Source organism: Colletotrichum fructicola, assembly GCF_000319635.2.
Source record: "Colletotrichum fructicola Nara gc5 chromosome Unknown KSG_Nara_v1_contig07, whole genome shotgun sequence".
NCBI classification, from domain to species: domain Eukaryota; kingdom Fungi; phylum Ascomycota; class Sordariomycetes; order Glomerellales; family Glomerellaceae; genus Colletotrichum; species Colletotrichum fructicola.
The window spans coordinates 1,617,217-1,643,044 of NW_027094057.1; the positions used below are offsets into that span (position 1 = coordinate 1,617,217).

The 25,828-nt window shown below is 52.5% G+C and overlaps 4 protein-coding genes across 4 annotated transcripts; 3 read left to right on the forward strand and 1 right to left on the reverse strand.

The window, feature by feature from the left end:
* Window positions 1-1,691: 1,691 nt before the first annotated feature.
* Window positions 1,692-2,955, forward strand: CCN1 (G1/S-specific cyclin CCN1; the record flags this gene model as incomplete). The annotated part of the gene is made up of 2 exons (XM_032030982.1): window positions 1,692-1,898; window positions 1,951-2,955. The coding sequence occupies 2 exons, from the start codon at window positions 1,692-1,694 to the stop codon at window positions 2,953-2,955; spliced, it is 1,212 nt and encodes a 403-aa protein (XP_031889798.1).
* An 8,208-nt stretch (window positions 2,956-11,163) lies between these two features.
* CGGC5_v012156 (UPF0744 protein) lies at window positions 11,164-12,777 on the forward strand (the record flags this gene model as incomplete). Its single annotated transcript, XM_032030984.1, has 3 exons — window positions 11,164-11,196; window positions 11,278-11,787; window positions 11,836-12,777. 3 exons carry the CDS (start codon window positions 11,164-11,166, stop codon window positions 12,775-12,777), a joined length of 1,485 nt encoding a protein of 494 aa, XP_031889796.1.
* A 5,706-nt stretch (window positions 12,778-18,483) lies between these two features.
* Window positions 18,484-20,268, forward strand: CGGC5_v012157 (Lactose permease; the record flags this gene model as incomplete). Its single annotated transcript, XM_032030985.2, has 4 exons — window positions 18,484-18,612; window positions 18,665-18,793; window positions 18,868-19,599; window positions 19,654-20,268. The coding sequence occupies 4 exons, from the start codon at window positions 18,484-18,486 to the stop codon at window positions 20,266-20,268; spliced, it is 1,605 nt and encodes a 534-aa protein (XP_031889797.2).
* Window positions 20,269-21,860: 1,592 nt separating this feature from the next.
* vps53 (Vacuolar protein sorting-associated protein 53) lies at window positions 21,861-24,464 on the reverse strand (the record flags this gene model as incomplete). Its single annotated transcript, XM_032030986.1, has 3 exons — window positions 21,861-22,526; window positions 22,575-24,367; window positions 24,422-24,464. The coding sequence occupies 3 exons, from the start codon at window positions 24,462-24,464 to the stop codon at window positions 21,861-21,863; spliced, it is 2,502 nt and encodes an 833-aa protein (XP_031889794.1).
* Between the last annotated feature and the right edge of the window lie 1,364 nt (window positions 24,465-25,828).

The window sequence follows — 25,828 nt, forward strand, 5'->3', positions numbered from 1 at the left end:
CGCAAGACGAATCGCAAGAGCAAGAGACCGGATTGAAAGACAGAAAGAGAATTCAATAGTGCAGAAGGCCTTGACTGGTATTTTCTACACTTCTTTTTTTGCATCCCAATCCACCGACGTCCCTCCCGTTCCGCCCCTTCGCCTCGCCCTTCACTCGACACCAGTCCCACGCCCATCTGCGCTGCGACCAGACACCCCCTGAAGAATTCCTCGCTCTCGACCCAAGGAACTCGACTCAGTCCCGACAACGACACGACTCTCATCGGCCCTCCGACGACTGCTCCCTCTCGTTCCGCCGGCCTCCCCATCCGCCCTCATTCCATCTCCGATCCCCTGCGATCAAGGAATTGAAGGTCCCCAAGCTCCGCAGAAGCTGCCAGATACGATTCGCTTCGTCACCTGGCCCAATCGTCGCTCACGGAAAACACACCACACCTCTCACGAGTTGTCGACCGTCAACGAAAGTCATCATACATGATCCCGTCAGGATTATAGGAGACGATTTCTCTTTTTGTCCCTTGGGCATCATCTGTGAAGGTACGTTTTGGTGAATGCTGCAATTTCGCGACTTGACATGAATGCAATGTGGACTCTGGATGAACGACTCGACGACGACTCCGGCCTGGTCTGATGACGGGATGAACTCTCGTCTCCATCTCCAAAACCCTGCCCAAGCTTCTTCCCACCTAGCACCGAGCACCCTTTCCTTTCTCCGATGAGTCGGACGAACCGGTTCTGAACTCTACTTAACCTTCTGCCTCTCCCTTACCGCTACTATCCCATTTTTTGACCCACGGAGAAAGCTCCCCACATTCATACACCAACCTTCCGAGGAGAGGATCGCTCGTGGGACACGTTCGCTCGTAGCTCCCCCGTCCAACCCTCAGGAATTGTCTCATTTGCTCTTGTCTCGACAACCTCCATCTTCCCACTGTGGCGGTAAGCCTCGCCATCACACTGAGCACCTGTTTCCCCCCCAGTTCCTCAACCTGCCCTCTCGTCACCCCCTTCCTCCCCTCCAATCCTCTCCCGCCTAGCCCCAGACAAAACTCGCCAATCTGGTCGATGCCTCCATCTCCCGTCGTGCCAACCCGTCTCCACCACGCAATTGTCGAATCAGCGCTCGTGGGCTTTTGGCCGAGATCTGCCCTTTGGATCGCCAGCTGCGAATTTAACAGCCCGCAACCGCCTGGACTGCGCCCGTCACCAGTCGACGATAGCTGCCTGTCTCACAACGTCCGCTGCTCTAGGCTCTCTTGAGCGCCTGAAATCGTCAAAAGGAACCACCGGGCTAACCAAGAATTACCTGTTTTCTAGAGCCCTCCAGTCGACCTCTTCTTTAAACGGCCAGTCACCCGGCCACTTTTCCGTCCGTCATCCCGTACGCAGGAACTCGGTCTCGCATCATTTCGGCTTCACTTCCAGCCACAGTCACTCTTTTGCCGGACCCTGTTCATCTTCACCACGCTCCTTCTAATACTAATATTCTAATCCTTCGGTCGCATCATTCCACACTCTTTCCCTGCGCAGCCGACTTTTGAGTTTTTTCTTTTTTTTGCTCGTTTCCGTATCTCCGACCACCAAAAAAGCTTCCTGGAGAACTTAATAGTCACTCTTTCCCAAATCGGAACTTCGACCCCGTCATCCTCCAACCCCCTTACAACCGCCCTCGACTCACTTCTCGATTCATAATGGCGTACTACCAGCAACAACAACAGCAGGCCGATCCCACCTACTTCACAGAGGGCAACGAGCAACCCGAAAGGCCACGGATGGGAACCCGCGATGCTGCCAAGATGATTGCCAGGCAACGGCAGGAGATTATCGCCAGCGAGCTTTCCCGCATTGCCGGTGATGAGTACTTGGAGGACATCATGAAGCACATGAGGCACATGGAGGTAAGACGAGTCGGACCTTAGTCAATGGGTTCTGTTGCTGACAATGTCCCAGGATGAGACGATGCCCGACGCCAACCTCATCGACATGCAGCGTGAGATTCAATGGTACATGAGACCCTACCTCATCGACTTCCTCATCGAGGCTCATGCCGCCTTCGCCCTCCTTCCCGAGACTCTCTTCCTCACCGTCAACCTGCTCGACCGCTACTGCTCCAAGCGTGTGGTGTACAAGCAACATTACCAACTTGTTGGATGTGCTGCTCTGTTGATCGCTGCCAAGTACGGAGATAAGAAGGACCGTGTGCCCCAGATCCACGAGCTTAACAACATGTGCTGCGGCCTCTACGATGCTGGCATGTTCACCCAGATGGAGATGCACGTCCTCAACACCCTCGAGTGGACCATCGGCCACCCCACCGTTGACTTCTTCACCCAGCTCATCGTCGCCGAGGAGCACGACAAGGTTGAGGTCGAGCACATGGCTGCCTACATCTGCGAGATCGCCCTGTACCACCGCGACTTCGTGTCCACCAAGCCCTCTATCATGGCTCGTTCCTCTCTGGCTCTGGCGAGAGCGATCCTTGGCGAGCCCGAGGTCAACGACGGAGAGTGGGACCACGTTGAGAACGTCACCCTCCTGACTCTGTCTCAGCACCTCCACAGCCCCTCCGTCGCTCTGGCAAGAAAGTACTCCTCGCCTCACCTCTCCGGCGTCTCCAAGAAGCTGGCGTCCTTCATGGCTCACCAGGCCAACATCGCCCGCGCCCAGTCCGGCCCTCCGAGTCCGCCTTCTGAGTCAACAAAACAGGCCAGCATCTACAGCACCCCGCACAAAGGCCATGGAGCCGTCCAAGGAGTCGCCGACGGCTACATGACCCCGCCCATCACTCCTGACGGCGCCGCCTACGCAGCTGTCCAGAAGGACGCCTACGCGATGCCTCCTAGGTGCCCGGTCACCCCCACCCCTCAACCGAATACGGCGGCATTTGCCCAACAACAAGTACAACAGCAATACGCCCCGTTTATTCAAAACACAACAGGTCACAACATGGCCTAAACCGATTTCGAGTTTGATCGGGACTTGTGCTTGCACCAGTCCCAAGCGGATACCCACCAGCGTCCAACGCTACGATACGGGCAATCGAAGCTTTCCCCTCATTACACCCGTGGCAGGGCATTTAAGCGTGTCCAGGAAGTGAAAAAGGAAAAAAAGATTGTTTGCATGCGGCATTCAGAATGGTTTTTTCTTTCATCAGCACGTCATGGCATCGAGCGATTTGGTTTTTTTTTTTTTCTTTTTTGCAACAAAGTCGATTTTTCACTCAGCAGAAGTGTCCCAAAAAAAGGAATACGGATCATACCCAACCCCCGAAGAAGTTTTTTTTTCCAGCATTCAGCGGATTTTTTATTACACAACACCCGAAGAGTTTTACGTTCGCGAGAAGGTCACCCCAGGAAGGGTGAAGGATTGGGAAGCAGCAGTCTCCGTTTGCAGTTGGAGGTAGTCTTGGGAGGCGAGAGATTCGACACCCGACCTTCAATGATGCGAAAGGATGGTCAAGAATGAAGGTCAGATTGCAGAGGTCTCGGGAAGAGACTCGACCGAAAGAAACTTCTCGACGGGAGCAAAAAAAGTGAGGTGGTTTTTATTTTCGACGGAACGCGAGGCCTTGGGCGACTTTTTCGACCGCATGGGAGAGAAGGGCGTCTTTGGCCCGGTTCAAAGATGGGACGATACACACACGAACCTCTTGGCCGGTACTTTTCGCGACTGGGGGAACACCATTTCCGAGATGTTGGATCGGTCTGCCTCGCGCTCTTTACTCCGTTGGAGGCCAGATATCCCCTAATTGGGCCGCCAATGGATACGAGTTTTCAGGGGCGGATCAGGTTCACTTGTTTTTCTGGAGAGAGGCTGGGACAGTTTCTCCATCTCATCGCAGGAGGAAGAATTTCTGGATGAATTGGGGACGGATTGGGACGACAGTGATTACGCCGTCCTGGGACCAGCCGGGGTGAGAGCCCTCGAGACTTTCGTATACCCGCATTTGCACTCCCTCCCTGTGTAAGGTAGTTGTACAAAGGCACAAAAAAAGAGTAAAAATTCTCTGCACCGACTCAAACATGTATTTTCTCCTCCGTGATTCCTTGCCTCACCGTGATTTACGTGATGACTTTTCGTCTGCGGGCCATTGGCTTCTGGCGGTGTCGGTGTCGTGCGCACAAGGGAAGTGATCGTCTTGGTGGCCCAAAAGTCCACATGGGAAATGACGGTCGAGGGTTACGCGAGCATGGGGTCCTGGTCCTGGCCTGGTGTCTAATCATAGGCTGTGGTTGCATTGCCGCGGGCCGGGGGGGACGGATGGGTGCAGCAGATGGGACCGATTGGGGAATGATGGAGTCTTGATGCAGTCTGCGATTTGTGGTATGTCACGCGCGGTTTAGATCCAAACTACAGATTTTTGGTATTGATGAATTTGATCTTTCGTCCTTGAATTTTGGCAGATGGGATTGTGGACGGGTGAGGGATTGATCCTTACGGCGGTTTTTCGTCCGAGCTTGTGAGAGGGATGGGAAAGCTGGGATGCGATGGGATGATGGTGGGGTGAGTTGCAAGGGTGGGGGAGGGTAACCTAGACGGGATTGGGATTAGGGGGGAATGGGATGACTGGGTGTGGTGTTGGTGGGGCTGGGCTGGGCTGGGCTGGGCTGGGGGAGGGATGGGAGAGTGCTGGTTTATGCGGCTGGTGGTTGGTGAATTGTTCTTTTTGGTAGGTAGATGGGTTTTAGAAAGGGATGGATGGGGTTGAGGGTTTGTGTAAAGTGAGGTAGGTGTGCTGGGTGAAGTGCGTTGGAGCCCACGATGGGTTCGCATGGACGTGGGGCTGGAGGGCGGAGATGATGGACGGGGGACGCGGGAGGAGTGTACCGGCACTGGGGATTGGCATTGATGCATTGAAGGTTATGCGGATGCGATGCGTTGGCCGTGGCGAGGGGTTGCGGTTCATGTAGGGAGGGACTTTGCGGCTGGATCTGGCCGGTGAGGTTAGGTGAGGTGTGTTGGTGCTCCCTTTGTGGGTTTGGAGGTGGTTGGGTATATGTGTGTGTGTGTGTTTGTCGGTGAGTCACTTGTGGGATGAGGTGGACATTTGGCTTGCTTATGCGGTGAGGCCAGGAAGAGGGATATGGATGATGGGGGCGGTGGGTTTGATTTGATGGGGGTCAAAGCGAGTTGGGTGAATGGGAGAGGCCGTTTTTGGAGGCAAAGGTGGACGGGGATGTTCGATGTTTGGACGACGCGTCCCGAGATGGGATGCACGGGATCAGAGGTGATGGTTCGTCTGATCTTATGAGATGCGTCTTCATGCTATAGCCCTCCGTCTCCAACTCACGGCAACCTTGATGGGTGACGAAAGGGGTCTTCCTTGAGGGAACGTGGTTGGGATTGCGCCGTATGGGGTTGAGGGGGTGTCCTGGTGAGGGTTTTCGACAGCGCACGTTAGAAACTGGGATTTAGCGATGAAGATGACGGTCTTTTTGGGATCGAGATTTTGGGGGAATTGGATCTTGATGCGGAGGGTTTTGGGGGTTCGGTAGATGGTGGTGGTGAGGGTGTTGAATGGATGGGGGTTGCGTTTGGCGTGGTTTGGTGATTGGAGGGGGTTGAGGCTCTTTGGTAGGAAGGATCCAAGCCTTTAATCTCAAGTCTATGGAATTGTCCATTCTCTGTCTGCTTCATGTCGGCATCCTTGCAAGGCGTTCAGCGTCACCAAGAGGTGCGAATCTTGCTCGTTTAGACTCAACGTGTGTGTGAGGCTGAAGACGTCAAGGTCAGGGAGCATTTTGACCTTGGTTTCTTTCACGGTGGGTTTTCTTCTGGATGAAGACTTGAGCTGCCATGAAGGTGACTACTGCCAAAATACGTTGATGGTAGAAGCCTCGTGAATGCTTTAAATTGGAGTCAGGGTCGTTTGTATCAGGTGGTTTCAACAATAGGCGCAAAGAAAAATGGTGGTTAATAAGAGTTGGGGCAACTGACAGCGAAGGAACGGAATCCAAGGCATTCCGGTTGTGGTCAAAAGTTGCTTCGCAGTTGTGCGCAGAGGCTCGGTCCCGTCCGGTGTGGTTTCTGGGGATGCAGCAGGAGACACCAGAGATATCGAGCGCGGTGCAAGGAAAGATGACGTATTGGTGCCGGCGGATATTGAACATGGACTTGAACTGAATGCTCGAGTGATAGGAATGGTGAAAGGAAGGTTGTGTTTGATGTCGCGAATAGTTTCTTCCCTCTTTACCCTTTGCTCCTCATTTTAGGGGCAAGTATGATGGCGCATGGCAGTGACGACCTGCGGAACAAATTGATAACCGCACCTGACCCCATTCTCTGGTCTGAGTCCATCTGGTGGCCCCTCGATAGCAAAACCCCTTTTTATGTGAGAGGTCTCCAGTCCTACGTGCAACATTTCCTTACTCTAGTGGCATGGCCATCTAGCTGTGCGGACTACGCTCGGATGGGGCCAGCGAAGGCAGCACGGTATTAAAAGGTCCTTATGAATGGTGGCAAACATCCGAAGGACAATGCGTTGGGAGGCATGAGCTTGTTAGTCGACCAAGTATGCCTTGAACCCGCCGCCGCCTGGCCAATCCAGAGTCTTGTCTCTAAGATTGCGTTGGATGTTCTTTGCGTTTTCTGGTTCCCTCCCCGCTGGTTTGTATTGCTCTTAGAGTATGTGGCTGTGTGTTTTTTCCTGGGCTATACGAGGCTAGAGGCTCTCGGAAACTCGCGAGCGACTGCTGTTGAGCTTTGGGGCCGACATTTCATCGGCGTATGTACGATTTTTTGAAGCTATGAGGTTCATACTGGTTCCACTAGGAAGAATTGTCTAGGGAACCAGTCAAGAGAGAATCTGGTCAACCGTTTTATATCCCTAACCCCCCCCCCCCCCCCCCCCCCCTGATCTGATCCAGGGGAAATGTGTTACCCCCCGTTTCAGGAGTGCATTGTGGTCGGCGGTTTCTAGGATGTGGTTCTAAGCTCACGGCTTTTGGTCGAGCTGAGGGTCTAATACTTCTGTCTCGTCCATTATATGAAAGACGTCAGCTAGGATAGACTGAGATAGCGAAGGCAGTGAGCCTGGTAGTTGAGGAGGTCACTTGACGTAGCGTGAGACGATCCTCGTTACAGGCTTGACAAAACCATCTACTTGACCTTTCCGTTCTATGCTCTACGTGTGTTGCTACACCTGTATCTTCGGTCTTTCTCGTCGTCGATTGCCTATGTCTTTTCTCGTGTATACGTCGGTACCATGAAGGGCAAGGCACGCGTAGATGTTTGCGGCATGTGTGCAGACATGCCCCAACCCGCCAGCCCATCATCGCGGTGGAGTTGAGACAATCTTTGACTCCACCATGAGAGAAGCCTCTGTTGATTGTGCGCTTGCGGTTTCTCTCGTCCAAGATATGATGCGAGACGCTTTATTATATAGATTTGCTGTAGAAATTTCCGAAAGCCTTTCTCAGTGGTGCTTTTGAGTAGCTTAAAAGGGATTGATACTGATTCATATGAGAAAGACTTTGAAGCCAATGAATGCTTTCCACCAAGTTAGAGTCTGCTTCCTCTTAGCCGGGTGACGATAGGGCACGGTACTTTATGCCCCGGTACCCGATTTGCGGCAGAGTAGCGCAACGTATGTGACTTGGTTGTATTCTTTGCGCATACTTGAGTGACGATGAGGCAGGAAAACCGTCACGATATTTGCTGTCGATCTTCTGTATTCCAATCTTGTTTGTTGGTTTCTTCTTTTCCTGTGGGCTAATCTAAAGTTGGAGTGTGCCACCACACGAAACATTGTTCTCGCCCCTCAGTTATGGCGCATTTGGTTTGAGCCCAGAACTCAAGTCTTTTTCTTCTTCCTTCTTATACCTAGAAGCTCGCTCGCCGTCTGAACCACTCTCGGCGTGCGTAGAGCTGTTCTGAATTGTTGCTACGGCACTCGTTGTGCGATGAGTATGTATGTAACCTGCGTGGAACTTTGAAGTCGCCCTTTTCTGTTGGACAAATGCTGCTTGCTCTTTCAGGTTGTGTTGCCAAAGGTGGAGCTAATTTCTGCAAGCAGTGAGACTGAACCTATGATGCTCTGTACGGCGGAAAGCAACAATCGAAGAAGAATTCCGGGTGCCTATCGCCTGAGTACGACAGACCAACGGATAGAAACCAACGGAGCCGAACGGGAGGAAGGCGCTTTTTCGGAGTAGGGCTTTGTGAGTCTGATGCCCTCGAGGAAAAGGGGCGAGGCCCATGTCAAACAAATGACCAAACTTGACGAAGCGACGATTGGCGTTTGAAAGAGACCAACCGTACACCCGTGGCAAGCTTTATAGGGTATGCGGCGAGAGGCTCCTTGGTGATGGCGGCCTTACCTCACCCTGTTCGGCGCGTAGGTCAGTATCGCGACACCATTCCGGGGGATATCGGAGTACGCCGTACCTGAAGGCCGGAATTTATAGCTATATAAAGATTTGCAGCATGCCAGAGATCTGTTTCCGGAAGCGCAATCGTGATGGTCCATCCTTTTTGGAAACGTGCTGGCCCGATCCCACACTTATGAGGCCGAGCTTGTTCGTGGTATTGTCAAGGTATGGGTGCGTCGGTGAAGAGTGATGAGGCATGCCTAAGCTCTCTTCAAGCATCTATCCGTCTATGCATACACGTGCAATGACGGTGGACGACTGTGACACTCCTTGTGAATGTGTGAAATGAGGCTATGAGAAGTTGCTGATGTTCTACCTGGGATATCGAGATGTTGTAAGAAAGCTCTGGAGAGCTCAAAGTCGCCTCGAGCGGGAAGATTCTGGTTTCAGCATTGTGGGACATGATAAGCGTCGCAACGTTTTTAAGATCGCGATGAAAGTTATGTCGGGCAAGCTTCTGCCTTCATGATGGGGGTGACATTAATAGCTCTCCTGTCGCCAGCGACATCAAGTTAAGAAGCGCACATTTTCACAAGCAACATCCTGATCGTAAGATGCAGGGCAATCTCAGATCTAAACACTCACGGCTGCACTTACATAGAAGGAGCATTATCCGAAAAAAAAAAGTCGCATTGTGAGACTCGCCCCTGGCAGACAGCTCTCCGCACATCGTCACCCCAAAAATCACACATTCAAAATCAACAAAAAATCAAAAAGTTCGGACCCAGAAGGGTCCTATGAAAATCCACAGGAGACTCTTACCAACCTCAGGTGTAACGATGCTATGGATTTTTCTAACGGCGGCAGAGCAAGAACCCCACTAATGGTTGACCAGAGTGGAATTCGAACTTGCGCACCCGTGGCGTGGGACGTTCGAGAACTCGCATCAATTGATGCGCCTAGTAACCCCACTAGACCACGGGCTGTTGATGGAAGGAACGGTGACAATTTTGCTGAAGTAGGGTGTGGGCGGGTGGGCTTCCTCAGGCAGCAGGTCGTAGAGGTAGAGAAGGAAGGTGCGGGCAAGTGAGAACCTCTTGCCTCCAGCAATCCTGACCTTTGGTCTCCCCGCGTCATTGGATCAAGCTAGCGCGAGGAGGACTCAGAGGACCTTACCTAGAATAACTCGGAGAAGGGGCTCTCGTGATAACCACGCTCAAGCTTTGTTGAGAACTTCATGTGTAACTCGAAGGCTCCCCCTTCCGTTTTCGTTTCGTCTCTTCCTTTATGACCGACGCTCCGCACCAGGTCTCCGTCATACAGCGGCAGTCAAAGATGCCTTCCTTTGACCTTTATCAGCGTCGTGAGTGTCCTTTTCTATACCGAAGATTTGCTTTCTTCGGCTGGCTCATACAGCAACGACCTTGAAGACGGAAGGCGCCTCGGGTGTCGTCGACCGTACGCTGAAATCATGCAGAAACAACCAACAGTAGCAAAAAGAGATCTTGTTCGTGAACAATCCATGACAGCGGAAAAACATTTTCTTGGCTCGTGGGTCCGTTCATGTTACAGAAGCAGGCTGAAAGACTGGATGGTCTGGAGCGGGATCTCTTTAGTCAACGCTCCTCCATTATCCAACGTGGACCATGATTGCTGAAACCAAAGTCAACCGAGTCAAGAAATATTATTTCGTCGACACCATCCACTCCAAGCTTTCGGAATGCATATATCGTGTAACAAGAAACGAATGAACAACGTGTTCTCGCAAATCAGGCGACGAGATCAGTGACCCGGCCACCAAAAAGAATTCGAAAGAGCCAGAGCCGATCGAACACCTCAAACTATCATCGCTCATATTGGGCAACTTTCCAGATAAGCCAAATTGGCGATTGTCGAGGAGCGAGAAAGCAGGTACGGGAAGCCCAACTCGGGCCGCCGTTGGCCCGGAATGGCGAAATTCAGTCGAGAAGGGACTATTCTCAACGTCGAGACTTCAGACGGAGCTAGATGTGAAATGTTTCAGCCTGTATTCAAGGGCCGAAGGGAGATATGAAGGGATTTTGTGAAACGTTGGGCTTTATACGACCCTCTTGTGGCACTGGGATGGGATACAACGCAAAAGCAAAGCCACTCTATCGTCTTCTCCAACAATCGCATCTTCAGCAGGGATATTTGACCACACAGTCGCCGTGGGCAGATTCCGCGCGACATGATGTTGTCAAGCAGCAAAGCATTAAATTAACGTCAATCAGAACTGAACAATGCCCGTTGCAAAATCGATGCTTTCAGCTGATGGATATACGAAGTCAGGCATCTGGTCAAGGCCTCCTGTCCTCCTGTCATCTGGCCGCCCTTAACAGCCGTGCACGAAGACGGCTCAAAAGGGGCCCCGTGGAGTCGAGCATGGGCTCAGGAAATGGGAGGTTCATGCGCCGGAAAGGGTGGTGACGTTGAACTCGGAGAAACAAAACAAACCTTAGATAGCACCGAGGAGGGGCTTCTTCGCTGAACTCGGCCGACCAATCAGCTCCGGCGCCCGGGTCAAGCCCGGACCCCTCGGTGAGCGGGCACTGAGGGCCTCAGTCGACTGAGGCAGCGGCCAGTGAAACTCCACCTTGGGCAGCGGAGGCTTCCCCACCATCTACGCGGAACGAACAGTCCAGTCGAACACCCTTGACCATTTTTTTGCCGGCCCGCGAGGAAAAAGCTCCATCCGCCGACATATCCCCCAGCTATCTCAAAAAGAGAAAGACTTTCACCGCCAGATACGAAGCTTCCTTCATACCCAACCCCTCCGACCGAAATCTCGCTTCCAGTGGCCCCCCCGGTACATCGTGACCAGACGCCGCCCAAAATGTCGGCGGACGACCAGCAGTTCCTGGACGTCGTGAGTAGCAATCCGCTCGAGCTTGTGATCACGCGAGCCATCATCTAGATCCCCGTTACTGACGCCATCGCCGCTCTCCAGCTGTCCTCGCTGCCCAACCACATTCGCAAATACACCGACGACTTCGCCAGCATCGTCAACCCTCACGTCGAGAAGGCCGCCGATGCCCTGAAGGAGACGCTCGCAACGGCAGAATGGGTCCCCGATGCTCTACGTCCGCAACCCCCCGTTCACAGCAGCCCGATCGAAGTGATAGCCCTCACCCGATTTGAAAAGGTGACGGATTGGGTATCGAAGCACAAGATCTTGACCGGTGCCTTTGTCGCCGTCATTGGTGTGGTCTCGTACCAGCAGTACAACAGAAGATACAACCGCAAGGTACGACGTGCGAAGCGTGCGAGAAATGGAGGCAGGCAAGAGGTCGTCGTTATTGCCGGCTCGCCATCGCTGCCCTTAACGAGGTCGTTATCTCTGGACTTCGAGCGCAGAGGCTTTATCGTCTACATCGTGTGCAATGCCGAGGAGGACGAGCACATGGTGCAAAACCTGAAGAGGCCGGATATCCTGCCCCTCACTATCGACACAACTGATGTAAGTTTGCTCGTCTTTGTGACACTCTTCGGGTGCTAACGGGAGCAGCCTCCCAGAGCCGGTGCGGCTATCGACAGCTTCGCCCAGTACCTGCATTCCCCCCACACTCCCGCGCCCAACACGAAATCAAACTTCCTCCAGCTCAAATCCGTCATCCTCATCCCCTCCCTAAACTACCAGACCTCGCCGATCGCGACCATCCCGCCGTCGAGCTTTGCCGACCTCTTCAACACGCACCTCCTGCACCCCATCCTCACGATCCAGGCCTTCCTACCCCTCCTCACGAGCCGCCTGTGCCCCCCGGGCGAGAAGTGGACCCCGCCCAAGGTCCTGGTCTTCACCCCGTCCATCATCTCCTCCATCAACCCGCCCTTCCACGCCCCCGAGGCCACCGTCTCCTCCGCCCTCTCCGCCTTCACCGAGGTCCTGACCGCCGAGCTGCGACCCCTCGGCATCCCCGTCACCCACGTCCAGCTCGGCACCTTCGACTTCTCCGGCTTCCAGCCCTCCAAGGGCGCCCACCCCTCCCAGCGGGCGCTCATGGACGGCGGCGCCCCGGGCATCGACGCCGAAGCCACCGAGACCCTCATGTGGCCTGACAACGCGCGCCACGCCTACGGCCGCAACTTCGTCGTCCAGAGCACCTCCGCCATCTCGGCCGGCCGCATCCGCGGGCTCAAGGGCAGCAACCTGCGCCACCTGCACAATGCCGTCTTCGACGTGATCGACGGCTCCATTACCAGCAGCACCGTGCGCGTCGGCCTCGGCGCCAACGTCTACGGCTTCGTCGGCCGCTGGGTGCCCCGCGGTCTGGTCTCGTGGATGATGGGCATCCGCCGCGTGGACGAGCTGTCCGCGTGGCAGACGAGTTCGTACGACGGCTCGTTGGACGGCAGCGACACCAGCAGCGGCGGCGACAGCCAGGACTTCATCGCCGTGCCCGAGGACGCGCAGAGCAACGTGTGGAAGTCGGAGCGCACGGCTGTTTAGGGGGCATGCTAGCATCAACTTCTCTCTGGTGAGAGGAGGGATTTGTTTATATCGGCATTCCCATGACTTTCGCCGGTTCGCGTCTGAACGCCACTCTCCAAGTATATTTTGCACACACAAAGGATATGAATAACGAACCCCGCTCGTAAGGAAAACAGTATCACGATTGATGTTTGGGAATTATAGAATAGTCATGATAGCAATGAAGAAGTCTACATGGCCGGAAATATTTCTTTTGAATATGTGTATACTTCTAAGTCTTTTGCTTCAGGATTCTGGAGGCTTGTCACCGCCAGCCTCTTCGAGCACCGGTTTAGGATCACTCGAACCATACGTTTCTCTCACCTGCTCGGTGAATTCGACCTGAATAGGCCTCTCGGTGTAAGGTTATCGACCCGCAAAACTGCTGTGGGGTACATCGCCAATCCGAGCCGCGAGAAGTAAGCCCCGTCAAATTTCAAGAACAAATTCTTTGCCATTCTGGCCATGAAGCGGCTTCTTGCAGACCAATCGTGACTGGCACGCTATTTTCAGCTGCGAAATCCTTCACTAGTTGAGATCCAACGTGCTTTTCTGGCGAATCTTTGTATGCTGATATGACGTGTCCAAGCAAAATGATGCCATGGAGTGGAGACCGGCGTGAGCTGTCTCGCGTCTGCCACGGCCACGTCTTGCGGGTTGCAGGATCTGGATTTCTTCAGAGGCTGAAAGGGGGATCGTGCGTCTGCAAGCCGATGTTGGCTGTTCCGTATCATGCACGATCGTAATTACTTATAGGGATGGATTGGCGCAGGACATCATAGCTTAGCAAATGGCATGATGGTATGTTGTCTTTTGGCTGTTTGTGACTGAATGAATTTCAACCCCACAAGGATTATGTTCAGGAATGAGAACGCTTGATCTCATATGACTCATCATCGTTGCCTTGAACTCTAGGTCCGCGTTCCTGTGATCTTGCCGGTATTGGCGCAATACGAACCAAGACTTATTCGCTGAGGGATGAGCTTCGGGAATCATGATAGGTGCGGCATCAACAAAGATTCCAAATATCCTAACATGACCAACGATGCCCTTCAGAGAACCTTCAACAAATTCAGGAGGCCAATTTATGGTCTTCCTGGCTCATGGTCAAAATCGACATGATATACCTTTCTGCGCATGTGGCCCTCGACGAACTCACCTGAAGTTAAGGTAAGGAATGAATGCGTATATATTCCAAAGTCATACCGTTAAGCCTACTGAGAGGCAATACTGCGGGTTGTCGATAGGTTCTGTGATTTTGTTCTTGTCTTTGCGTCGAACCGTGTCTATGCCTATGGTTGGACACCTGTTGCCTTTTTGCTGGCGACAACTTGTTGCCAACCGACGATAGCTATGGAGAGGAATACTCCACTGGAATATGAGAGAAGAGGCGAGAAACAAGAGGGCAGGAGAGGCTGCTCAATTTACACGATGATGACAGTCGAGTTTGCCTTGTCTGGAGGACATTTCCACATCTATAGGTCCTCGTAAGGAAACAGATTTGCGCCTAAGCTGAGATTTTTTCCAATTTCTCATATTTTCGGACTGAATACCCTTTTTATACAAGAAAAAAGCCAAACTATCACTGCAGTGACTTGATTGTGGACACAGGTAGACAGGTTTCAGGGGCACTTGGAGTCTTGGAGCATTCCCCCACAGAGAGCATCTTTGTAATAGATTATATGAGAAGACCCTGAAGGTCTGGAGGTCGTTACAACGAGACAAGGATCGGAGGATTTCGATCTGCTCTTGGGTAATAGCAGAGCTCATTATTCCACATCTTTTCACTCTACCACACCGAAAATCATCCTCTGCTCATAAATTTTCGCAGAGAAAGCAAATTGACTTCCACGGGTTCTGTCCGCCTTGGTCTATTACGGATACGGAGGAATAGGCGGAGACCAACGGTGATGGAGATGTATGGTTTGTAATCCCAACCTTCCAGAACGTCACCATGGACCAGTCCTGATATCCCGCCTATCGGTCTCATCGAATTAATCGTTAGTTGGTGAAACCCCCCTAATGACCATGATCCGGTTTTCAGAATGGCTCGTGGCTTCTTCTCAGCATGGGATTTAATCATCAAATGTATGTGCCTGAGGAAGTGTACCTTGACGACAGGGATCGCGGTGAAGCGTTCTACGTCGGCGGCACATAAAAAGCACGACATGACGGACGAACTTTTTTCGAACCGACAAGCCAAGAATGTGCGGAGTATTTTCCCATGCTGCCAAAGAAATTGCGGAAGACTTCGTCGTTCTCACTGACTCTTAAGCTACTCTCGTTCGCTGCCATGACATGATCTGCATCCTCTCCGAAGGCCCGAGTAGTTCTGACATTTGCAGAGTATTCAAGACGTATAACCTTGCGACCTTCTCGGAAAAGAGACATAAATTACATGGAAATATCCGCAGCTCAAAGAGACACTGAAGAGAGACCGGCCAGTCAAGTCTCAGGGCCCTTGGTTGTCTAGATTGAGAATCGTAGCGACCGTGATGACAGCGCTTATCTGTGGCCGGGAATATTCGGTTCAATGAGGGCATGCTTGGTCTTTATGCTCAAATCTATGGGGGCTTAAAGAGCAAGGCAGAGGCACGCCTTCTTTAAAGGCCTTTGATTATGGTCTCAATCGGCGACCTGCGGCGGAAATGATCACTGTCGGCATCCTTCTGGTTTCAGGGACCTATCTGCAGCTCACTAGTCCAAAGCCGAAGTTCCGTTGATGCGACTACTACATCACCAGCCCTAGTCCTTGTGCCGCTATAGTCGCTCACGTGTTAGACATCGCTGCCCGAATACGGGGAAAAAGTCAAGAATCGGCGTCGATGGGTGTAGCAGGTGCTGGATTGGCAAAAGAAGCCAGCACGAGAGCATCTCAAGTGTCGCGGAATTGCTGTAAGAAACAACGTTTCTCTTACATTGGCTGCTGCTTCATGAGTTAGAAGCCCTGAATGTATGTATATGTATATCTGTCTCGACCATCCATTGTCCGACAACGGTACATGTTTTTGGCCACTGGACACATATATTGATACCTTTTTTGTTCCTGGAAACTTGTCGGCAATCAACTCCTCCTGCCATGCCTGAGCCCAGTGTTCTGGGAGAATATTTGGTTTTCGGTCGTGCCTAGATCAGGATGCCTACAGCAAAGATGAGAGGCATGAGTTTAAAACATCTCGTTGTAGATGTCACAGCATCACACTCTAAACATCGTATATAAGGAAGAAAATGAGAGCTAACAGTGAATAAAGCCTACAATAAGCTGTGATATACCGGGATCAAGACACACCAGAGGTTCCACCATCATCGAGAATTCCAGTTGTCGTGTTCCAATAAGGGAAGACCTCGGAATGATGATAACAGAGGACTTCGCCTTTATTTGTGATTACCACGAATTTCTTGGCAGAAATGTACTTTTGTTTGTTTTCGAACTCAGGTAACTTTGGACATCCTCTGCCAAGGAATTCTCCTTGGAGCGCGCCGCATATTGACCTCTCAGGCCGTATGGCTACGAGCTTCACGGCTGTTTGACCGCTCTTGCCTGCTCCACATGTCAATAACCATTTGTAGACGCACAGCGGTAGCATGAGACACGCTTCAATTGCAAAGGCTGTTGACTAGGGCGTGTACGATGAACTGACCGGAAGCAATCGATCTCATGCTACTTTCCTGAGCCAACTGTCCCGGGAGATCTGTTGGTATAAAGCCACGTACCAGCAGAGCCCGCCCTGATAATCCTCTACCGACAAACCATTCTAGTCGTCGGATGATCCGATTGAAGCGTGCTGAGTCTGTTCTCTCCAGCGATTGGGCAAGGTCAAGCTTATGGTAGTTGTGCGGCAGAAGTAAGATACATGAAATCACGCAAACTCGTTGTAAATAATAGTATTACGTCCAAAAACATTGAATACAACCAACAAAATGACGGATAGACACAAGGGCTATTGCCGCACTACTTGAGATGCGGTGACCGCCCCCTCGGAGGAGTCCCGCTGCAACATTCCAGAGTATATAAAGTCCACGGAGCATTTATCAGTGCACGCCTTCCCGATGTACATTTGTTTGTTTCCTATGTTTCATAGAGTCGGAGTCGCCCATTTAAGTATATGACATCAGGCTTGCTTCAGCCCAAAACTCGACTGCCTGGTACCTAAAAGCTGGGATGACGAGAAACTCTTGACTCTAAGCCAACCCAAGGATAATCATGATGATCGATTTAAACTCCACGTCTAGATGCTTGATTTGGAGCATGTGACATATCGGAAGACGACGGGCTCTTAACCTAAGGGAAGGCCTTGCCTTGCAACTTGGCTGTGTACACGACGGTACAATCCCGCAGTGACAGCAATTAAGGGAAATTCTGATAGACGAGCGGCTAGCAGGGTCGCGACAGATGAGAAAAACCGCTAAGGTTACATTGAATGTATTGTTGACCAAGATCCTCAATCCGAAAAGACACGACGTCATTTGCAATGATATTCCTTTTAAAACAACTTTGCTAAAGAGATCACTACGAATGTAATCCCCGCAAAGTGACGATCGATCATGCCTGTGGCTTGGTTGGTGCCGTTTCGCGAGACGGTCATGTAAAAAGCCCATATAAGCTCTTCCCCCTCCATAGGATAAGAGACATAAACACAATTGCGAAAGTGGTGAACATGCTCCCGATGGCGTTGTCGAGCTGACGTGCCTTGCCAACGTCTTGCGGTACAAGACGCATTCGCCGACCATAAACTCGATGTATCTACCGCCTCTAGTCATTGTCAGCTGTTGAAAGTCGAGGTATACCTCGGAGAACGTGGTGAATGGATGGGCGCAAGACTTCGTTCAGAGGACGAAAGCTGAAATTTGAGAGCGAAGAATTTCGGAAGGAAAATTGCCATTTCAAGCTAAAGCCGATTTAATCTTGACGGCCTTACAATGTTGACTTCTGGAAGCTTGAATGTCTTCAAGACCACGTATTTATTGTATGGAGATACAGCCTTGCATGTTGCATGCGCGTATGCTCACTATCTCGCTTTCGGTCTGCTTGAGAGGACCAAAATCCAACTTCACAAGGGAATCGGCAATCACGTTCTGGAAGGAATCGATGAGAATGCTCCTTCACCATCTTCCGCCCTAGAAAGCCTGGGGATTCCCTGATTTCCCCTCTTTTACAAATTCTTGAAGCTGTCACTCAGCCGGGGCTGCCAGCATCCTCCAATGGGGGGAGACGGCAACAAAGTCTAAATGGCGTCTATTCGGAGCCTCGACCTGAAGTCAAAATCTGGGAAGGATCTCAAAGGTGTCATTCGGGATACTAACTAGGCGGAATTACGACTCCGTTATCTGGTTGCCAGCGCTATTTCCGGATGTTCTGCTAATCTCGGTCGAGGCCATCCCGTTTTTGGAAGATGAATACCGATGTAAACTTTCGACGGGGCCTTTGTGGTGTTCCTTTTTGTTTCAATCTCATCTTCGTTGTCGCAAGCTCAAGGTTCCATGGTGAGGGGACTCACGAAGTCAAAATCCCGACGACGAGTCATGCCGCTTCCAGAACTATACATACATTCGCACAATCGGTCCGCCTCTCGCATGATGGTTTTAGACAAACGCGATCAACTCTGAGATAGGCAAGCTTCCTAAAGTAGCATGCCCCGGCCACCAGCATAATCAGACATCATCTCGTGCGTTGCCGTCAGAGGCATGCCGCTGCCGTTCCGCCAGTTTTTCGTGAAAGGAAGCATTCTCCCTTTCCAGGCGCCGACATGGCAACCGAAATCGAAGCCGGGAATGACATACCTGCTGCTGGCCTGCGTGTTGGTCACAGCTGCTGTGAGAACACCACACGATGCTTATCTGTCGCAATGCTCTGACATTTAAGTAGATGCAAGGTTACGACGGGGCGATGATGGGCGGCATGAATATCCTGCCGCAGTATAGCGACTATTTCAAGCTGACCACCGCCACTCGCTCGTTGAATATCGCCACTAATTACATCGGAGGGTGCTTATCTGTAAGTCGACCTCAGCCTGCAAAGACAACAAGATGAGAACATATTTGTCTCGGCTCTCGTGTATGGAGACTTAGATTCTTAAGACTACGAAGGCTAACTGGGCGGAGTGTCTTTGCTGGGGATGGGTGACAGATACTTACAGCCGACGGTTCGGACTATTTTGGTCTGCCATGATCACAGTCTTCGCAGCCATATTGCAAGCGAGCTCACAGCACATCGCCATGTTCTGCACCGCCCGAGTCATCATCGGCTTCGGTACCACCGCCTCCGTAATATCCGGCTCCGCGTACCTCGCCGAGACGCTCCCATGGGACCAGCGCGCGTGGGGCCTCGCCCTCTTCGACGACTGCTTCTACATCGGCGCTCTGACCGCCGCGGGCGTGACGTACGGATCCTTCAAGATCAGCAGCAGCTGGGCGTGGAGGCTGCCGAGTCTGGTGCAAGGGGCGTGGGGGCTGCTCTGCATATCCTTGCTGCCGTGGCTGCCGGAGAGTCCGCGCTGGCTGGTCGATCAGGGACGCGCCTACGATGCGATAATGGTTCTTGCGCAGGTGAATGCCGGAGGAGACACGGCGGATGAGCTGGTCCGGCTGCAGTTCCGACAAATTTGCGAGACGATTGGGTACGAACGGGATCCGATGACCTGCAAGGAGGCAGTCCGCAACCGCGGGGCGAGGAAGAGACTAATTATTACAGCATCGTGCGCGCTGATATCCATGCTGACGGGCAACATCGTTTTCATGTACAATGTGGGCAAGATGTTGAGCCACGCAGGCGTCAGTGACGAAGGGACCCAGCTGCTCGTGGTAGGTGCCGCACAACCCAAAAGTCATTGACTGGAGATTCTGACGAGCACACAGAATGTTGGGCTGAATGGCGCATCTCTGGTCGTATCAATTTGCGGAAGCTACTACACGGATAAGAAGGGGGCAAAGTCCGCCGCACTCATCAGCACGGCGGGAGTGACCGTTGCCCTCATCTTGCTAGGCGTCCTGACCAAGTTCTACGGCGACACCACATATACCCCCGGAATCTGGGCGACGGTTTTCGCAGTATTTCTGTTCTCGATATCGTATGCATTCGGATGGATCCCCATTCTCTTTCTGATGCCGGCTCAAATGCTATACTTCCGTATCAGGGCCAAGGGCATGAGCATGTTCAGCTTCATCATCTGCGCTGTTGGCATTGCCGGTAACTTCGCCTATCCCATTGCCATCGACGCCGTAGGTTACTGGGTGTATATCATGAACGGTGGATGGAACGTGCTCTTTTTCGCCTTCATCTGGTGGTACTGGGTAGAGGTCCTGGGAAAGACCCTTGAAGAGATTGATGCGCTGTTTGACGGAAGAAAGCACACTGACACGCCAAACGTGGAGGCCGTTGTGGCTGGCCGAGAAGATGAGAGATGGAAGACGAGTCTGAGTGAGTGGATGAAAGAGAGGCTTCCCTCAGGGTCGCCGGTCTCATGCAGATAATCCTGAGTCAAGACAGTAGCTCTACCACACTTCTTCTTGCCTAGCGTTTGTTAGAATACGCTTGAGGGTTAATATAATAGCCTTACTATAAATCTCTTGCAATTTCCGTGAGACGGTCAGTACTTCCGCCAAATAGTAGGACTGCGTAGTAGCCGTATCCATCTACGATCATTCCTTTCTATAAACATTTGGACATAGACGTTTCGATCACCAACACAACGGAGGGGCACCGACCTCTTGCATTAGGACTGAGACCGGATACCTTTGCGACGGGAATTATTAGCCGCAATGACGAGATATGACAAAAACAAACCACGATGATATTATCAACATGTGAAGATGAGATCGATGGGATAGCGATATAACCCGTTTCTCATCAGGATACATGCAATATTCTTGCCTTGAAGCGGTTGAATTTACTGTTGAAAAGTCCAAGAACTCTCATAACCAGTCTCCTTAAATGACTTCACATGCTCCTCATACGGAGGGCACAGTGATACCCATCCTGTTTCTTGCACCAAGCACTGTCCGGACTATATATATTGGACCTCGCAAGCCAAACTTGCAAAAGAAGGGCCAAGAAACAATGCAACGTATCGAACCCATAGCCGTCATTTCCTATCACGACTGAAGACTTGGCGTCAAGTGTTTGATTCTGAAGCTATGCATAATCACATAGCCGAATTTCTGCTTGAGGGGCTCAGTTGCGTTGACTTCATGTTGTCTTAGTCCAGCTTCAGTGACGCCGAAGTATTCATGCTCGTCCCAGGGGACGAAGGTGCTACATCTACGGAAATGCCGTTATTACAAGGTGGCATTCGTTATTTGCTCAGATTTCGGTATTAAGTACCTGACTGTGAGTTTCATGATGTCAGACACGACTCGCCCGGCATCATTGGGGAGACCTATGATTTCAATGAGCAGCGCTTTCTTAAATAATATTGGCTAACACGAAAATCGCGAGGGTGAACAGCGCCGCTCGAGTGGCAACCTACAACCATTCCGTCGTCAAGACTCCCAGTAGCTACTCATGCCGGACCCCTTCCTACATTCAGGCATCAACCCAAAACGTATATAAGCCCCCCAAGCATCGATACCAACAAACAAGATAGCAAAAACCCAATGCGCTGATTGCCTTGGCTCCAATGCAACTGGTCTTAACCAACGCTTGTTCATGGCACAACCAGCCGCAACCTCACCACAACACTTCATCCGAGATCCTCAGTCTTAGCCACAGCCATCAGTGCCTATTCCCGGTCATTTTCTACGGGTCATTCGCAACAATACAACTACACCGACGACAGAGACTAGACGAGTTCCATTGAAGATAGCCCAACAAACCCAGGAAAGCCAGCAGCAGCAGCAGCAGCAGCAGGACTCGCCAGCAAACGAAACCATGGCCTTCTATTCATCTTGCTCGAAAAGCTCCAAGATTTCAATCCGTCGGCCGTAGTCCAGAAATAATCAACCACTGGTTTTATAAGCAAATTCAAAGGGAGCCTGAAAACATCTTCACGAATGCACCACGAGCAGGCGCCGCGAATACCCATCTATTCGTTCTATATTCAAACCCCAACACCTTGAACACATCATCACCGCTGCGCATCATCAGCACTCCCATCTCTCTTCCCAAACCTCGCCCCGAACCCGCCGATATCCCTCCTAAAGAACTTGCCAAAGTTCTTCAAGTTCTCATTCATCGTCGCCGGCCCGCCCGCGCCCTGACCCAGATCCCTCGTCGCGCTGAGCAACTTCTCGCCCAGCGACGTCGCGTCGAACTTGGTCTGCAGCCCGGGTATGACGCTGCTGCCCGCAGCGCTCGTCAGCCCCAGCGCGCTCGCACCCGCCCCGGCGCCGCCAATGACGCCCAGCCCCGAGCTGCCGAGCCCCGTCGTCGCCATGAGCGGCGTGAGCAGCGGGCTCTGCGCGACGAGCTTGTCGCTGAGGTTGCCCTCGCGGTGCATGGCGAAGAGCTCGACCAGGTGGCCCTGGTCTCCCTTGCGCACGCCCTTGAGCTCGAGGATCTTTTTGAAGTTGGTGTCGGAGCGGTCGCCGATGTGGATGAGGTAGGCCTGCACCAGACCTTCTGGGGGCGACGGGCGGACTTGGAGAGTCTTGAGCAGTGGGTCGATGCGGTTCATAGTCTGGTTGACGCGTTTGACGTAGCCTGCTGGCGCGGTGTGCGGTCCGGTGTCCTTGTTGTGGAACGACAAGAGGTTCTCGAACGCTTTGGTCAAAACGTACTTGTCGAGGAGCATCTAGCATGTGTTAGTAACGAATACTGGTGTTGAAGGCAATGTTCTCACCTGTTCAGCGCCAACCTCGGAAACAGGCCGGCATTGGACAATGTTGCTAATGTAGGCGGTAACGAGGTGGTCGACCAGGTTGTCGCAGAACGCTCTCGCGTACTGCCCCTTCTCCACGATGGCCAGAATCTCTTCAGTCTTTCCGTTCACTGATGACAGCAGCTCACCAACATATGAACTTTGATCGCCCACACTCTCCATGGTGCTCCAGTTGGTGTTTCTCATCTCGCGCCAGGCGCCCTCGCAGGCAATCTCGACGTTGCGGACAAGCGTCAAGACGGCAGCACTGGCGACGCCAAGGAAAGCGTCGGCCTGGGATGAAAAGTCGACATTGTCGGCTAGGTTGTTGTCGATGCGCTTCTTGATGCTCTCCTCCAACTGTGTTGTGTTTGTTGACCAAAAGTCGGCAGTGTTTAGAACAAGAATGACGTCTTGGATTGGTGGCCCCTGAGGACCCGCCCTTTGCAGAATGTGTAAGAGAACTTGCTGCGCATACTCGTCCAGGTATTTTGCCAGAGTCTTGGCCAAGTCAAGCAACCTGTCACTCGTTGATAGCTTGGCGCATTGCGACAAGGTTAGCCTATAGAAGTGGAAGAGCTCAATCGCAGACGCCATGACAGCTTGCAGAGAGAACTCTTCGTCTTCAGGAATAAGGGGTACAGTGCGATATTTCGGTATCATGACTGCAAGCTGCTTGTCTTGAGATTCAACCCACAAGCTCAAGTAAGGTTCGAAGGCAGCAGAGATGGAGCCGTGGAAGTTCGACGCCCTGTCATCAGCCGAGCTGAGCGTATCGATACTGGCTCTTGGATCGCCGGCAAAGCGCTTCTCCAACCCTTGTTCAAAGTCTAGTGTCTCTTGGAGGCAGCTGAGCAGCAGGTTGACGTCAATCTTCTGGCCATCTGTCCTCCGCATGCTCCTCTCGAGGATCCCCTTGAAGTCGTCTCTCGTTCCGTCGCAGAAGGCCATGGCGAGCATCTCGTTTGCGCGCCAGTGGGGCGGGAATATCACAGCGTGCTCCTCCTCGTGCGTCTTCAGCATGCGCTTGAACCACGCGTATCGCCGACCAATGTTGTCGAGGTTTCCGGCTTCGTCGTTGCCCCTGAACACTTGGCGGTACTCGCGCAGCTCCGTGTTGACGTACCAGTTCATCAACCGCGACCGCGCCATGTCACCCAAGGCATCCATCACCAAGCAAGCCTCGACCAGGGTGCCCCTCCGCTGAGCGACCTCCCCCTTGGCGAATGCGATCTCAAAGTCCTCGCAGACCTGTTCCAGCAGCTCCCGCTGCAGTTCCGAGACGCCTCTGCTGAGGGTGGCAATCTGCTCGATACTCCTGTAGCTGTTGAAGTGCTTCATAAGCTGCAGCACAGCCTGCAGGAGACTCGCGCATTCTCTGTATTGTCTCGTCTTGGCCAGGCCGCGGAGTTGCTCGTATGCGGTCGTCAGCATCTGAAGCCGTTTCAGAGCCGTCATGCTGAGGGTGAGGTTCCGCTTCGTGCCGTCAAGTCGCTTGATGTCGGCCGTCATGGAGGTGATGTTCTGCTCGGTCTGGATGGCGCGCGACCGCACCGTCTCAATCTTGCGGAAGAGCTGGGCTAGCTCGGCCTGGGCGGACTGCATGCGCTCGAGGCTGGAGTCGGGCCCGTAGGCCTGGGCGACCTCGAGCTCGGAGATTTCGACGGCAAGATCATTCTTGTGGACTTGCAGCGTGTCGGAGACGCGGCCGATGGTGGTGACTGTCGAGGGGTGCGCGAAGAGGTGGTTCAGGTGGTCGATGGGGTCGTAGTCGGCTGTCTTGAGGGTGAGATTGCAGTCTGGCAGGGGCCGTCAATTGGGGAGTTCACCTGCATCGAGTGATGTTTTGTCGGCGATTGAAGTCCCGTTCATGGTGGCGGAGACGATGAGCAGAGCTGGCGGGTTTGCACGGCGTTCTTGCGCTCAGAGGATTGCGGATCGTTGCAGCTGACGGAATCCCTGAAGCCAGGTTGGAAGGAGCTCCGTGTCTCGATGTCGTCACGTGTCAAGACGGGATGCAGGGATTCTGCGACAGGACCCGCCTGGCCAATCGGCAGTCGTGCCGGACGCCCTACGAGCTTCTCGAAGCCGGCTCCGGTGCTTCTTTTTTCGGATCGTCCCACCTCGAAAGTCTGGGGAAGATTGGATTCATCGAAACAACCTTAGGACGACGTCTTGCAGACAATTCTCCATCGTGCATGCGCATCGTCGTTGGGATGATGCGAGATTGCGTTGTGGTCGCAGCTCAGGGGTCATTGGCGCTTTCAGTCCATGGCAGGTCAATCACGCTCACATGGATTCAGTTCTTCTTTGCAGGGCATGATCCTAGGCGACACGGTCCTTTGCTAGAGACGGCCGAATACCTACAGAGAGGCACGACATTCGCGTTCGCACAGTCCACAACAATCCAATTAGGACCGTCAGGTTGACCACCACTCAACGACCCCTCAACATGGTGGTCGTCATATCTCAGTATTCTTACCCAGTGAATTGAGAAATGACCTTGCCCGAAGCGCGACACATCGGGTACATGATCCAATCAATCGCAACCGGCGACTTCTTCGTGTAACATCGCGCTTACGAGTCTCAATTGAACTATCAAAAGTGATGAGGTTCTTTGGCTCCTTCTTCCGTTTAGCTCTGGTATCAGTTTGTGAAGTTCCTGCAAGGTAGGCCCTTTCCAGATGGGTACGAGAATCCCAAGGAGGCAGGTGATAATCCTGTAGGCGTCAGCGAAATGGCAAGAGCATCATCGACATGCCGTCACCACCAACAGCAATGACAGCCAAAATATATCGACTTTGCCACTTGACCCTCAAACTACCTACAACCACGAACCTCCAACTTCGCCTCGCCAAGCAGCTGACACCAGGACCATTGAACTAAGGCCAGACTATTTATCCTCCACTATAGCACGATAGCACCTCATTCGCCATCATACGAACCAGCCTGCCTCATGCAGACTAACGACTAACATATTGCAGCACGACGACACCACACAGCACGAATCGCAACACCTTTCCCTCCCACCCCCAACTTACTCAGTAATCAATTCCATCAGATAAGCTAACCTTCCATCAGTTCTCGTCTCGCCTGGATACCCCGACCTTTCGAACACCATCCAAAACACCGGACCAGCGCATAACGCTCGATAGTTTGCAGGAGTGCCGTGGCAGCTGGGCACGAACCAACCAATTCCTTCATCATCGGACGGCAGATGGACACCATCACGCTCG